Source organism: Carcharodon carcharias, chromosome 21 (assembly GCF_017639515.1).
Source record: "Carcharodon carcharias isolate sCarCar2 chromosome 21, sCarCar2.pri, whole genome shotgun sequence".
In the NCBI taxonomy this organism is placed as follows: domain Eukaryota; kingdom Metazoa; phylum Chordata; class Chondrichthyes; order Lamniformes; family Lamnidae; genus Carcharodon; species Carcharodon carcharias.
Genome location: NC_054487.1, coordinates 23,517,007 through 23,530,950, shown reverse-complemented (window position 1 = coordinate 23,530,950; position 13,944 = coordinate 23,517,007). Strand labels below are relative to the sequence as shown.

At 53.2% G+C, this 13,944-nt stretch overlaps 1 protein-coding gene across 2 annotated transcripts; it reads left to right on the top strand.

Moving 5' to 3' along the window:
- The first annotated feature begins 4,503 nt into the window (after nucleotides 1-4,503).
- On the top strand, nucleotides 4,504-13,569 carry pex26 (peroxisomal biogenesis factor 26). Of its 2 annotated transcripts, XM_041215366.1 has the most exons (5): nucleotides 4,504-4,905; nucleotides 8,231-8,380; nucleotides 9,483-9,802; nucleotides 11,070-11,201; nucleotides 12,728-13,569. In XM_041215366.1, the coding sequence occupies exons 1-5, from the start codon at nucleotides 4,703-4,705 to the stop codon at nucleotides 12,829-12,831; spliced, it is 909 nt and encodes a 302-aa protein (XP_041071300.1). In that variant the 5' UTR covers nucleotides 4,504-4,702; the 3' UTR covers nucleotides 12,832-13,569. The 2 variants fall into 2 exon arrangements, with proteins under 2 accessions (XP_041071300.1, XP_041071301.1); XM_041215367.1 differs by lacking the exon at nucleotides 11,070-11,201.
- The last annotated feature ends 375 nt before the right edge of the window (nucleotides 13,570-13,944 follow it).

The following is a 13,944-nucleotide window of genomic DNA, read 5'->3' as shown; positions in this document are numbered from 1 at the left end:
AAGCAGTCCCTGAATGCTACTACATTGAAAACGAGGTGCTGATGAAGAAATGGAGATCCCTTCACCGACCTGCAAATGAGGAGTGGACAGTGATCCACCAGGTGGTGGTGCTGCTAGCGTACTGTTGCGGCTAGCTCACAAAATTCCAATGGCTGGGCATGTTGGTATATGCGAAACCCAAGCCTGCATCAGCCAGCATTGTTACTGGCCACACCTACACAGGGATGTAGTAAGGTTTTGCAGAACCTGCCACACCTGACAGTTTGTGGGAAACCCAGGCTGCAATAAAACCTGCACCTAGGATTCCCATGCCGGCTTTTGTGGAACCATTTAGCAAGGTGTTAGAAGACTGTGTGGGGCCCCTACCCAAAACAAAAGGGGGCTATCAGTATATCCTTACCATCATGGACAGGCTGTTCCCCTGAGAATCGCATCTACTGAAACACTGAGGGAATTAACCCAATTCTTTACCAGGTATGGCCTACCCACCGAGGTCCAGTCAGATCGGGGCTCAAATTTCATGTCCAAAATATTCCAGGAAGTCATGGGTAACCTGGGCTGAAGACTTCAGCATATCAACCGCAGTTGCATGGGGCACTAGAACATACCACTAGACCCTAAAGACAATGTCCAGGGCATGCTGTCACCAGTACCCCCATGACTGGGATAAAGGACTGGGTTTTCTTCTGTTCACCACCGGTGATGCAGCCAATGAAACCATCGGGTTTAACTCATTTGAATTAGTTAATGGACACCTAGTGTGAGTGTTAGGGGGAAGAAAGTAAATGAGAATTTATGGTAAGGGAATTATAAGGGAGTGAATTACTTAAATTAGAATCTATAGGCAGGCCAGCGCAAATCAGTAAATCAACAATTAAACAGTTAAACCAGACGAACCTTATACACTCTCCAACTTTGTACACCTTCATGGTTTGCAGTTACCAGCAAGGTCCTGGGAGTCAGACTGGAGTCGGAGGAAGTTGGTCTTCAACAGATAGGGGAAGGACAGATGGTCCCAGCTTAGATAGGAAGGCAGGTCTCTGCCTGGGTGAAGGTGGGGTCAGATGATGCATGTACCTTTTACCAGAGACTTGTCTGTTTAATGTAAATCTATATGTTGACGAGGTCGGAATCTGGAGAATGTTCTTGTTCGTGACCAATAGTGTATAAATATGGTGAACACTTGTAGTTTGGCAGAGTACTGTCTCAAGCTGCATTGAGATGGTGCCCTCCTTGCAATTGTTCGAATAAACAATCGTAACCTGTACCTGAGTCTCTTGTGGTCCGTTCATCAAAGGCACCACATCAGTGAGGGCCTCAGAAACTAGTTAAGGAGAGGTTTTTAAGAACAGAAGTAGGAAGTCCCCATGTTAGACTACATAACAGTGTTCTTGGAGAGACTCATGTGAGCCTGTGATATGGCCCGAGAGCACTTAAAAATCTCCCAGGCAGTTATGAAGAGACAGGCAGACTAACATGCTAGGGCCCGAACCTTTCAGCCAGGAGACTCGTGTTAGTCCAATACCAGGTGAACCCCTAAAAGCCTGGTTCAGTGGCCTGTACAGAGCAGCAAAGAAGCTCGGGCAAGTGAAATGTCTAACTGAGACCCCAGATCAGTGGAAAAAGCGAAGGTTGTGCCATGTCAATATGATAAAGTAATATCACAGCTGAGAGGGGGGTCAAGCAGGTAATGGTCTGTCCCACTGCCACTGACCCAGAGGATGAGGGTAGCAGTGGGGATGAATTGGACGGAGGTATGGGTGAGGTCCACATTGAACCCCCTACTACTTGGTTAACAAACACAGATACTAGTGAACTTATACTCCTTATTCATCCACCTAAATCTTCCTGTGCAGAACAGCGAGCAGACTTGTCGAGGCTGCTCCCTGTATTTAAAGGTTTATGCAGAGACAAACCACACTTAGTTCTACGTGATGTGGATGTGGGAGAGGTTCCAGACTTAAGGTAACATCCCTATCGTCTAGGCTCTGAAAAGCTGGCCCAGGTTCGGGAAGAGATTGACTACATGCTGGAGCACCAACTGATAGATCCAAGCAGCAGTAGCTGGATCTCCCCAGTTGTGCTCAGGCCCAAGCTGGATGGCTCCACAAGGTTTGGCATTGACTACTGAAAAGTTAATGCAGTGACCAGAGTTGACTCCTACCAGATACCCCAGCTGGAAGACTGCATAGTTAGGGTAGGTAAAGTAGCCTACATTACAAAGGTGGATTTATTCAAGGGATACTGGCAGGTTCCCTTGACTGCCCGCATGAAGGAAATCTCCGCCTTTGTAACTCCAGATGGGTCATACCAGTGTCGAGGCATGCCATTTGGACTCTGAAATGCCCCAGCCACCTCTCAAAGGCTGATGAACTAGGTAGTTAGTGGCGGGCTTATCCAATTGCATCATGTACCTAGACAACCTTGTGTCCAGCAACACCTGGGAAACTCTTTTAGAGCAACTGGAAGCCCTCTTCCAGAAAGTACAGTCAGCTGACCTAGTGGTCAATCTCGCAAAAAGCGAGTTCGCTAAGGCTCAGGTGTCCTATCTCGGACACATAGTGGGTCAAGGACAAGTACTGCCCAGGGCTGCAAAGGTACAAGCAGTAGCACAATTCCCCATTCCCACAACAAAATGGAAAATCATGAAGTTCTTTAGGATGTGTGGGTCCCACCAAAAGTTTGTCCCAAACTTCAGCGCAGATGCCACTCTGCTGACAGTCCAACTACAGAAAAAAGCAAAGGTAGTCTGGACTGAGAAACACCAGACAGCTTTTGAAAGCCTGAAGCCTTTTTAATAGGGGAACCTATGCTTGCAGCTCTGGACTTTAACCAAGCATTTAAAGTAGCCCTCAATGCAAGTGACATCGGGGTAGTGGCTGTCCTCCTCTAGGAACATGAATCAGAGATAGAGTGACCAATCAGCTACTTCCCCAAAAAACTAAAAAAAACCATCAGAAACAGTGCTCCAGTGGAGAAGAAAACCTTTGGTTTATCACTGGCTCTCATACACTTTGAGGTATATGGGCCGAAATGGATACAGGGAGACCACAGTCTAAAACTGTCCACAACCACTTAACCTTTGTGGAAAAGTTTAAGACACATGTTGTCAGGTTATTCTATTGGAGTTTGTTTCTCCAACTGTATCACCTAAAAATCACCCAAATTTTTGGGAAATCAGATGTGATTGCAGACGCCCTGTCCAGAACTTAAAGAGAACCAGTTAGAACTGAAAATATATTGTCCAAGGCTAGAAGAATGAATGTGTGTGTGTGTGTGTTTGTTGTTTTGCATATTTCTGACCTTTTGTAATGAAATGAAAATGAATGTGGAAGTGTCACAACAACGGATTACAGCCCCAAATTACTTATGGGCAGATTGAACTTTTTAAGGAAGGCGTGCTTTTTAAAAAGACATACAAGCAAAGACACTGAGCAAAAGGTGGCTAAGAATGTAAAGTAACCAATTCTGTAGATTAAACTTGACCGACTAGTCCCAAGACAACATGGATTGTTCCCCTAAAAGAGTGTCAAGGCCTACTTCAGACACACTTGAAAGGAAGGAATAAAATGCAAAAGACTGAACTTTAATCTCCTGTGGTTGCAGAGACAATGGAGACTGAGTACCACATCTCAGTAGACATTCAAAACCATCTCCTGTTGAGTTGTATCTCAGTTATATCTGAGCTGAAAGAAAATGGACTCTGGGCAAAAGATGTTTTTTTTTCCTTTTCCTGGAATACATAAGGAAATGGGTTAAAAGCTAGCTGCAAACCTGGTCTGGGGGTGCTTGTGTGCTGCGACAACAGAAGAAAATCAACTTGTTAGCAAAGTTATCTCTCTCTCTCTTGTTGGAGGCGAGTGAGCAAAGCCACAATCAAAAAGGAAACAGGACAGCTTCTTCAGCCAACCTGCAGAATCAAGTGTCTTCAAACCAACTGCTAAACTGCAAGTCAGCTCTACCGGAATCACCCAACTTAACGGCCGCAACGTTTCGTTACCTACCCCTCATGGATAAGCCAAAGACTGACTCGTGTATCCTTTTTTAACTTTTATTGGGCTCAACTTCTCACTTCTGATCCATGCGTCTAAGTTTTATGTTTTTATTATTTTTTTTCTTGGGTGTTTAGTAACTAATAAACTTACTCTTTCTTTGAGTCAAGAAAGGCTGGTTAAGTTGGTTCCTTTTAAAACATAAATACATTTGGACCAGGAACAGGCATCCACAGGAAGGATCCCTTTTAAATTAACCTTGCTGTGCGACCAACCCGGAGGGGGTTGAATGATGAAGGGGGGGCCGGCTCATTTCTCCTCGCCCAGGAACAGAACAGAATTGGGGTCCCGTTCGGGAAGTTAACAAACTGGGGGCCCTGCCCGGTACAAGTTGTCATGAGTTTCACCGGGAGTTTGCTCACTATCTCAGGGAGGTTCAGTCCAGGCACTGGGGAGGGAGAAGGGGATGAATTGGCCGGGTTCCACCGGGAGGGGGCAGCAGTGAGGGAATTGCTCCATCTCAGGGCTAGCACACGCAGGCTGGGCTGAATGGCCTCTTCCTGATTCTCAGTCTCTCGGCGAGGAGCTGCGGCCGCTTCCCGGACCCGAGCGATCACACCCTCGGCCTGAAGGAGCAGCGGAGCCCGAGGAGAGGGAGAGGCCGGGCCCCGGGCCCCGGGCCGAAGCGGGAGGGGCGCCGCTCTGGCGACATGAGGAGGTCCGGACCGCTGGAGCTGCGGCGCTGGAGTGAAAGCCGCCCAGGCCCCGGCCCCGGCCCCGGCCCCGGCCCCGGCCCCGGCCCCGGCGTCGCCGCTCTGCACCGGGCCGCAGAGATGCTGCAGCTGCGGAGGGATTTCCCGGGGGCTCTGGCGGCCTCTCAGCGGGGCCTAGAGCTGGAGGAGAGCGGCAGCAGGTAGGGGAGAGAGACCGGGGCGGGGGGGCCTGGGGTAGGGGGAGTCCCTGTGGAGGGAGAGGGGGAAGGGAGGGGGAGTCCCTGGGGAGGGGGAGGGGAGGGGGAGGGGGAGTCCCTGGGGAGGGGGAGGGGAGGGGGAGGGGGAGTCCCTGGGGAGGGAGAGGGGGAAGGGAGGGGGAGTCCCTGGGGAGGGGGAGGGGAGGGGGAGGGGGAGTCCCTGGGGAGGGGGAGGGGAGGGGGAGGGGGAGTCCCTGGGGAGGGGGAGGGGAGGGGGAGGGGGAGTCCCTGGGGAGGGGGAGGGGAGGGGGAGGGGGAGTCCTGGGGAGGGGGAGGGGAGGGGGAGGGGGAGTCCCTGGGGAGGGGGAGGGGAGGGGAGGGGGAGGGGGAGTCCCTGGGGAGGGGGAGGGGAGGGGGAGGGGGAGTCCCTGGGGAGGGGGAGGGGAGGGGGAGGGGGAGTCCCTGGGGAGGGGGAGGGGGAGTCCCTGGGGAGGGGAGGGGAGGGGAGGGGAGGGGGAGGGGGAGTCCCTGGGGAGGGGGAGGGGAGGGGAGGGGGAGGGGGAGTCCCTGGGGAGGGGGAGGGGAGGGGGAGGGGGAGTCCCTGGGGAGGGGGAGGGGAGGGGAGGGGGAGTCCCTGAGGAGGGGGAGGGGAGGGGAGGGGAGGGGAGGGGGAAGTCCCTGGGGAGGGGGAGGGGAGGGGGAGGGGGAGAGTCCCTGGGGAGGGAGAGGGGGAAGGGAGGGGGAGTCCCTGGGGAGGGGGAGGGGAGGGGAGGGGGAGGGGGAGTCCCTGGGGAGGGAGAGGGGAGGGGGAGTCCCTGGGGAGGGAGAGGGGAGGGGAGGGGGAGGGGGAGTCCCTGGGGAGGGAGAGGGGAGGGGAGGGGGAGGGGGAGTCCCTGGGGAGGGAGAGGGGAGGGGGAGGGGGAGTCCCTGGGGAGGGGGAGGGGAGGGGAGGGGGAGGGGCAGTCCCTGGGGAGGGGAGGGGGAGGGGGAGTCCCTGGGGAGGGAGAGGGGGAAGGGAGGGGGAGTCCCTGGGGAGGGAGAGGGGAGGGGAGGGGGAGGGGGAGTCCCTGGGGAGGGAGAGGGGGAAGGGAGGGGGAGTCCCTGGGGAGGGGGAGGGAGAGGGGGAAGGGAGGGGGAGTCCCTGGGGAGGGGGAGGGGAGGGGGAGGGGGAGTCCCTGGGGAGGGGGAGGGAGAGGGGGAAGGGAGGGGGAGTCCCTGGGGAGGGGGAGGGGAGGGGGAGGGGGAGTCCCTGGGGAGGGGGAGGGGGAAGGGAGGGGGAGTCCCTGGGGAGGGGGAGGGGAGGGGAGGGGAGGGGGAGGGGGAAGGGAGGGGGGGTTCCTGGGGAGGGGGAGGGGGAAGGGAGGGGGAGTCCTGGGGAGGGGGCGTCCCTCGGGAGGGGGAGGGGAGGGGAGGGGGAGGGGGAAGGGAGGGGGAGGGGGAAGGGAGGGGGAGTCCCTGGGGAGGGGGCGTCCCTCGGGAGGGGGAGGGGAGGGGAGGGGGAGGGGGAAGGGAGGGGAGGGGAGGGGGAGTCCCTGGGGAGGGGGAGGGGAGGGGAGGGGGAGGGGGAAGGGAGGGGGAGTCCCTGGGGAGGGGGCGGGGGAGTCCCTGGGGAGGGGGCGTCCCTCGGGAGGGGGAGAGGGGGCGTCCCTCAGGAGGGGAGAGGGGGCGTCCCTCAGGAGGGGAGAGGGGGTATCTGAGGGGAAGGGGGTGTCCCTGGGGTGGGGGAGTGTCCCTGGGGATGGGGATGGGGAGGGGGGTGTCCCTGGGGTGGGGGAGGAGAGGAGGGGGGAGGGGATTGTCACAGGGGTGGAGGAGGGGAGGGGGCGTCACAGGGGTGGGTGGAGGGGAGGGGGTTGTCACAGGGGTGGAGGAGGGGAGGGGGCGTCACTGGGATGGGGAGGGGGTTGTCACGCGTGGGTGAGGGGAGGTGGCGTCACTGGGCTGGGGGGAGGGTAAGGGGTTGTCACTGGGGTGGGGTGGGGGCGTCACTGGGGTCGGGTGGGGGAGGCTAGGGGAGGCAGCGTCACTGGGGTTGGGGGAGGGGTGAGGGGAAGGGAGGGGAGGGGTGTCACTGGGATGGGGAGGGGGTTGTCACGCGTGGGTGAGGGGAGGTGGCGTCACTGGGCTGGGGGGAGGGTAAGGGGTTGTCACTGGGGTGGGGTGGGGGCGTCACTGGGGTCGGGTGGGGGAGGCTAGGGGAGGCAGCGTCACTGGGGTTGGGGGAGGGGTGAGGGGAAGGGAGGGGAGGGGTGTCACTGGGGTGGGGGGAGGGGGTGTCACTGTGGTGGGGGAGGGGAGGGGGTGTCATTGTGGTGGGAGAGGGGAGGGGGTGTCACTGGGGTGGGGGAGAGGAGGGGGCATCACTGGGGTGGGGAGGGGAGGTGGAGGGAGGTGGTGGGGAGGAGAGGGGAGGAAGGGAGGGGTGTAACGGGGTGAGGCGGGAGTGATTGGTTAGGGGGGAGGGAGAGGGTTCGTCACTGGGGAGGGGGAGGGGAGTGGAGGGGTTGTCACTGGGTTGGGGGACGGGAGGGGGCGTCACTGGCCTGGGGGGAGGGTGGGGCGGGGTCATCACTGGGGTCGGGGGGGAGGGAAGGGGGTGTCACTGGGGTGGGGGAGGGGAGGGGCGTCACTGGGGTGGGGGAGAGGAGGTGGGTGTCACTGGAGAGGGGGCTTCACGTTGGTGGGGGAGGGGAGGGTGTCACTGGGGTGCGGGAGTGGAGGGAGCTTCACTGGGGTGGTGGAGGGTAAGGGGTTGTCACTGGGGTGGGGGAGGGGGCGTCACTGGGGTTTGGGAGAGAATGGGAGGGGGTGTCACGGATGTGGGAGGGGAGTGGTGTGTCACTGGAGTGGGGGAGGGGTTGTCACTGTTGGAGGGGTGGGACAGGGGGAGGGGGTGTCACTGGGGAGGGGTGTGGATGGTTGTGACTTGGATGGGGGAGGGAGTGTCACTGTAGAGGGAGTGGGGCAGTGGGAGGGGTGTGTCACTGGGGTGGGGGATGGGTGTGGTGGGTTGTCATGAGGGTGGGGGAGGGGGGAGATGTGTCACTGGGGATGGGGTTGTCACCAGGGCAGTGGTGGGGGTGTGTCACTGGGGTTGGGGAGGGGGTGTCACTGGGGTGTGGGAGCAGTGTGGATTGTGGTGGGAGAGGGAGTAGGTGTCACTCGGTATGTGTGGTGTTCACTGGGTGGGCAGTGTGTCACTGTGCACCCGCACTGCTCCCAGTCACACGGGGAACTGCTGTTGTCCCTAGTTTGTCTGATGTTGAGTATGTGCTGCATGTGGATCACTCATTAAATAATTGGATTGTGTTACCTAATCTTCATTCAGCACTCTCCGAAGTGGGGATGTGAAATTCTCCTTGTGCATCATTGGAATTCAGGCCCTGGCTGAACTGAACCACTGGGACCAAGTGTTGGGCTGGGTCCTGGAAATCTATGAGACCCCAGAGAAAATCCCTGTCAAAATCCTCCAGATCTGGTGAGTTTATTCATCTTCTTGAAAGTGGACACACATCAACATTAATCTCACAAATCTCCAGGATGCTGGGCTGAATGGTCACTTACTTTGTGAAATGTTGATCATTCAGCTCCAAAAGCTCAGGGCTTTACAAAAGAACAGGGGATTGTTTCGGGTCATTGTGGATTGGTACTAAAAACAGGAAAAGCAGTGGTTCACTCAGGGATCCCCCCACTCATTCGAACCACATGCTGAGAGAATTATGGAGTCCCACCATGTGTGAGAGAGAACTTTACTCTGTATCTAACCCCGTGCTGTACCTGTCCTGGGAGTGTTTGATGGGGACGGTGTAGAGGGAGCTTTACTCTGTATCTAACCCCGTGCTGTACCTGTCCTGGGAGTGTTTGATGGGGACAGTGTAGAGGGAGCTTTACTCTGTTTCTAACCCCATGCTGTACCTATCCTGGGAGTGTTTGATGGGGACAGTGTAGAGGGAGCTTCACTCTGTATCTAACCCCATGCTGTACCTGTCCTGGGAGTGTTTGATGGGGACGGTGTAGAGGGAGCTTTACTCTGTATCTAACCCCGTGCTGTACCTGTCCTGGGAGTGTTTGATGGGGACAGTGTAGAGAGAGCTTGATTCTGTATCTAACCCTGTGCTGTACCTGTCCTGGGAATGTTTGATGGGGACAGTGTAGAGGGAGCTTGATTCTGTATCTAACCCCATGCTGTACCTGTCCTGGGAGTGTTTGATGGGGACAGTGTCGAGGGAGCTTTACTCTGTATGTAACCCCATGCTGTACCTGTCCTGGGAGTGTTTGATGGGGACAGTGTAGAGGGAGCTTTACTCTGTATCTAACCTCGTGCTGTACCTGTCCTGGAATTTTGTTACTTCCCAAGAGTGAAGCCTAACCTGCTGAGTCTTTGCAGCATTTTCTGTTCTTCTTTCAATGAATCAGATGATCAGGTTCTTCACCTGATGAATCTGTGTGGGCTCTTTGTGATATTACACCAACTGTTCCATGTTGTAAGTCCTGAGGAAGCCACTGATGCTGTAAGCTTGGCCTCTGAAATTAGCAATGTTGGAAGCTGATGAATTTGTGTTTGTCTGTGTGTATGACAGCATCGTTCTGTACAGCAAGGTTGGTGAGCCAAGCCGGATGCAGCAGATAGTGGGCAGTTGGTTGAAGCACTGGACCAGTCCGAGTGCCCTGGGCTGTGGTCCAGGGCTGGTGTTGGAGCTATACCTGATGCACGTACTGCTGCCACTTGGACTTTACGCAGAAGCGGAGGAATTGATCCTGGAAACAGCATTGTTAACAGACCAGCAGAGGGGAACAGTGCTACAGGTCGTAGAAAATAGGAGATCCCAGCAGCAGGAGCAAGTGTCAGTGGGCAGCAGGAGCCACGTTCCAGCAGGCTCCAGTCAGCATAGACATCCAGGTAACTGTCTTCAGCACGGCTTCCCTCCCCCACCCTGTGTAACTGTGTCTGCCCTCACCCAGCAGAACTGGCTCTGTTGGCCCTCTGCAAGGCTCTTTGCCCCCTTTCCCTCAACTCCCAAGGAGTTAATGGGTGCCAGCAGTCCTCCACACTGCCCTAGCTTTGATCATTAGCTGTCAGCAGGGTAATGAACCATACAACCCCAATCCTGCTGTCACTGTCGCTGAATGACAGAATGAGGTGCTTTACACATCAGCAGTATGTTTGTCTGACAGTATCATCCATTAACACTCTACTAGCAACAGAATGAATGGATTCCTGAAATCACACTTTGCCCTTGAGTTAACAACTTCAGGAAAGGATAATGAGTAATTATTCCTAGGAATAGGAAGAGTACCCGCTGTACCCTCAAAAACCCCTCCCCATCTCCCTCTGGCTTCTTCCCAGCCCCCTCTCTCTACCACCGCCCCCTCCTCCCACCACTTCCTCATCAGCTTTCTGCCCATGCTGTAACACTGGAACTTCTCTTATCAAAGGCACATGTGATACCTTATGTGTCTGTGATTCTGTCAAACTATCTGTTTCCTCTCCACTGTCATCCAGCTGCACTCGCCTGCTTCTATTCTTCTCTATTCAGTCATAGCCAGAGAGCTACCTTCACTGGCTTCTCTTTCCATTCCTGCAGTTCCCTAATGATCTTTCTTTGGCAACTTTCTGTCACTCATCTACTTGCTGTCACTCGGCATCATTATCCAAAAGCATAATGTCAGTTGCCACCTCAACATTGGTGACATACTCCCCTATTGCCTCTGATTTGCCAAGCTGCTTGACTGATGTCCAGTACTGTATGAGCTTAAAGTTTCTCCAATTAAATATTGAGAAGACATTGTCAGTCCTCATCCTCAGTCCCCACCACAAACCCTGTTCCTTAGTCACCAACTCCATTCCTCTCCCTGGCAACTGCCTCAGACTAAACCAGACCATTCACAACCTTCATTCCTTCATTTCCTATTTGACCCTGAGATAAGCTTCCAACGACATATCCGGACCATCACCAAGCTCAGTGACATTGCCCGACTCTGCTTATTTATCTGCTGCTGCAATCCTCATCCATGCCTGTGTTACCTCAAGACTCAATGATTTAAATATGTTCCTGGCAGACTCCCATCTCACCTGCTCCAACAGTATTGACCTGGTTGGGTTTTATGAGAATGATGAAAGCTCGTTATGCTGACTTATTTTCCTCTCTGTCTCTCTCTGTCTGCAGCACACAACTCACTGTTCAAAGTTATTCGGCAAGTGCTGGCATTGTCCTGTAGGTGCCTGCATTCAGTGTCTCTCCGCAAGTTGTTTTTGGCTGTGTTTTTAGCCTACTTGCTGATTGTCAGACTGGACCCTGGTGAGTGTATTCCGCTAGTTCATGTTTTCTCCTCCTCCCAACTTCTTCCTCCAAAGATGTGGAGGCTGATGACATCCTTCTCTGAGCTCTGACAATGCTGTTCTCAGTACAGTCAGTAGGAGCTGATTCTTATAGCCAGTATCGATTGTGTCCTGCCCCTTCTGACAATGTTAGGCCTGGGATTGGTTGCTGATCATTTGAAGAACCACTGTTACCGACTGTTTGGTGCTAAACTGCAGTTACCCTCCTGCTGAGTTAGATCTTTACTTTTTTTTTAAACGGCTTGGATACCGAGCTCTTATTTTCACAGCCCTCTGCACTCCACAAGCTTAGTGACACTAAAGCTTATTCAGCACATAACTGATGCTTTCTGAGTGTTCAGCTAGCTTCGAACAGAGCTGTGATGATCCGAGGACTTTGTACCAAGTGTTGCTTTGACCAAGACTGGCTGATCCGATCACCTCAGCAGACCAGTGATGAGCTGGCCCAATCGAGAGTCTGCCGAACAGTAATTGCATCATCATTTGGATCTTTTGATCACTTGAACGCTTTGAGTTTTGAAATTCTGATCCTAAGTTATGATGTTATTTCCTGAAAGATATGAATCATTAAGCGGTGGTTTTGTAGGAAGGTAGGATGTATGGTTGAGACTGACCGAGAGGTGCCCCGGTGAAAATACTACAGCTGCTTCCTGCGCACTGAAAATGAGGCACGCGTGTTGGAGGAGTGCAAAGAGTTTGGGTTGTGGGGAAAGGCCAGAGACTCTTGGGGTTTCTGGCTCTGTGAAGTGTCTAAGAGGTAAACACAGAGAAGTGAAATATTATTTCAAATTTAATAATGAAACTAGGATAAGGAGACTCTAGGATTGATATCAGGAAGTTCTTCAGAAAGAGTGAGATGGACACTTGTACGTGATCATTTCACAGAATCACAGTTGTTACAGTGCAAAAGGAGGCCATTCGGCCCCTTGTGTCTGCACTGGCACTCCAAATGAGCATTATGATTCAGTACCATTCTCCTGCCTTTTCCCCGTAACCCTGCAATTGTTTCTATTTAAAAATCATCTAATGTCCTCTTGAATGCCTCGATTGAACCTGCCTCCACCACACTTCCAGGCAGCATATTCCAGACCCAAACCACTTGCTGTGTGAAGAGGTTTTTTCCCACATCATGTTTCCCTCTTTTGCAAATCACTTGAAATCTGTGCCCTCTTGTTCTCAATCCTTTTCCGAATGGGAACAATTTCTCCCTATCTACCCAGATCCTTGGCCCATCAGGTCTTTGAAAGATCTATTCAATCAATTCCACTCCCCTGCTCTTTCCCTATAGCCCTACAAATTTCTCCTTTTCAAGTAATTATCCAGTTACTTTTGGGAATAAGTTGAGTCTGTTTTCCTCATCTTCCACATGGAGGTCAGTCTCTTCACTCCCAATTTTACATTTCACAGCCAATCAGATTAGTACAATTGACTGCTCATCAATTTATCAATGGCCTTACTTGTTCCTTTTGTTGTCTTTTCCCAAAGCCTCTCCAGCAGCCATATCTTGGCTCACCAGCCTCCAGAACATCATCAGGCAGATATGGAAGACTATGTTTGCCCCCTACAGCAAGGCAAGAATTTGCAAGTGAGTCTTGGTGTGTCCTGTTTGAGGTCTATGTCCAGGTCAATGAAGCTCTTAACCATCTTATTCAACAGATGAAGTCCTGGAACTGGAGAAAATTCATTCTGACCAGACTGGCAGACCATTCTGTACATTGTCAAGTCTCCCTGTTTCACAGCCTCAGTATAGGACAGATGAGAGAAATGTTGCTGTTTTGCTCAACCTTCCCCAGTAATAATTCCTCCCAGCAACACACCAGTCTGTAGTGAGGGGGTGATTATGTCTGTCCTTCTATTGCTGCTGTTAGTTTAACCTGGACGTGGGATCTTGCTGATCAGTTATCACAGGGATGAGGAGTGTCGTCCTACGTGTGGTTCACGTAAGTGGATTGTGGAGGAGGTGTCTCTATTAGCAGGTGTACATTGAATCAGTGTCGCACAGCTTTCCAGAGAAGCTGACCCTGGCATGGCTCAAGGTAGCACTGGTTCAAGCAATGCAATGAAATGTGCAGGCACCATCACCAAGGCTGATATTGTGGCTGAATAAACACTGCAATACAGAGTATGGAAATCAGCTCCTTGATAAACACTAAAATATGGAACTTACTGACATTTACAAACAGAACACAAAATGACTCATTCTCTGGGAGCTTACAAGCTTCAAGTCAGATGTGACATCCAGACAGACTTATAGGGGGGATCTAATTGGATGTGAGTTCATTTGTAATCTGTAGGAAAATGACAATTAAAGTTTCACCTAAATTTGACATTTGTTGTGACTTTGTTGTTTGGGAGTTCAGTTTCCTGGGCTGTGACTATCAGGACTGATCGGTCGAGATTGTCGACACCTCGTAGTCAGGAACCATTCTTGAGCCCTGAACCTGCTCAAGGTCAGAGGGCGACGTACGTCAGCATTTCATGGGGGCCGACCAATGGGCCGCCTCTGTGATATCTGTCCAATTATGAATGGGGATGCGATTAGAAGGCGGGGCTAGAAGTGGTGGGCCCCATTTAAAGGGCTCCTGTCAGTTTTCAGAATTTCAGAATCAGGAACAGGCTTTCAGTGCATCAACATGTGGCAGGCTGTTGTGGGAGAGTGGCCCCACATTTCAGTGACACCTCCCTGGAGGTGATGCTAGTCA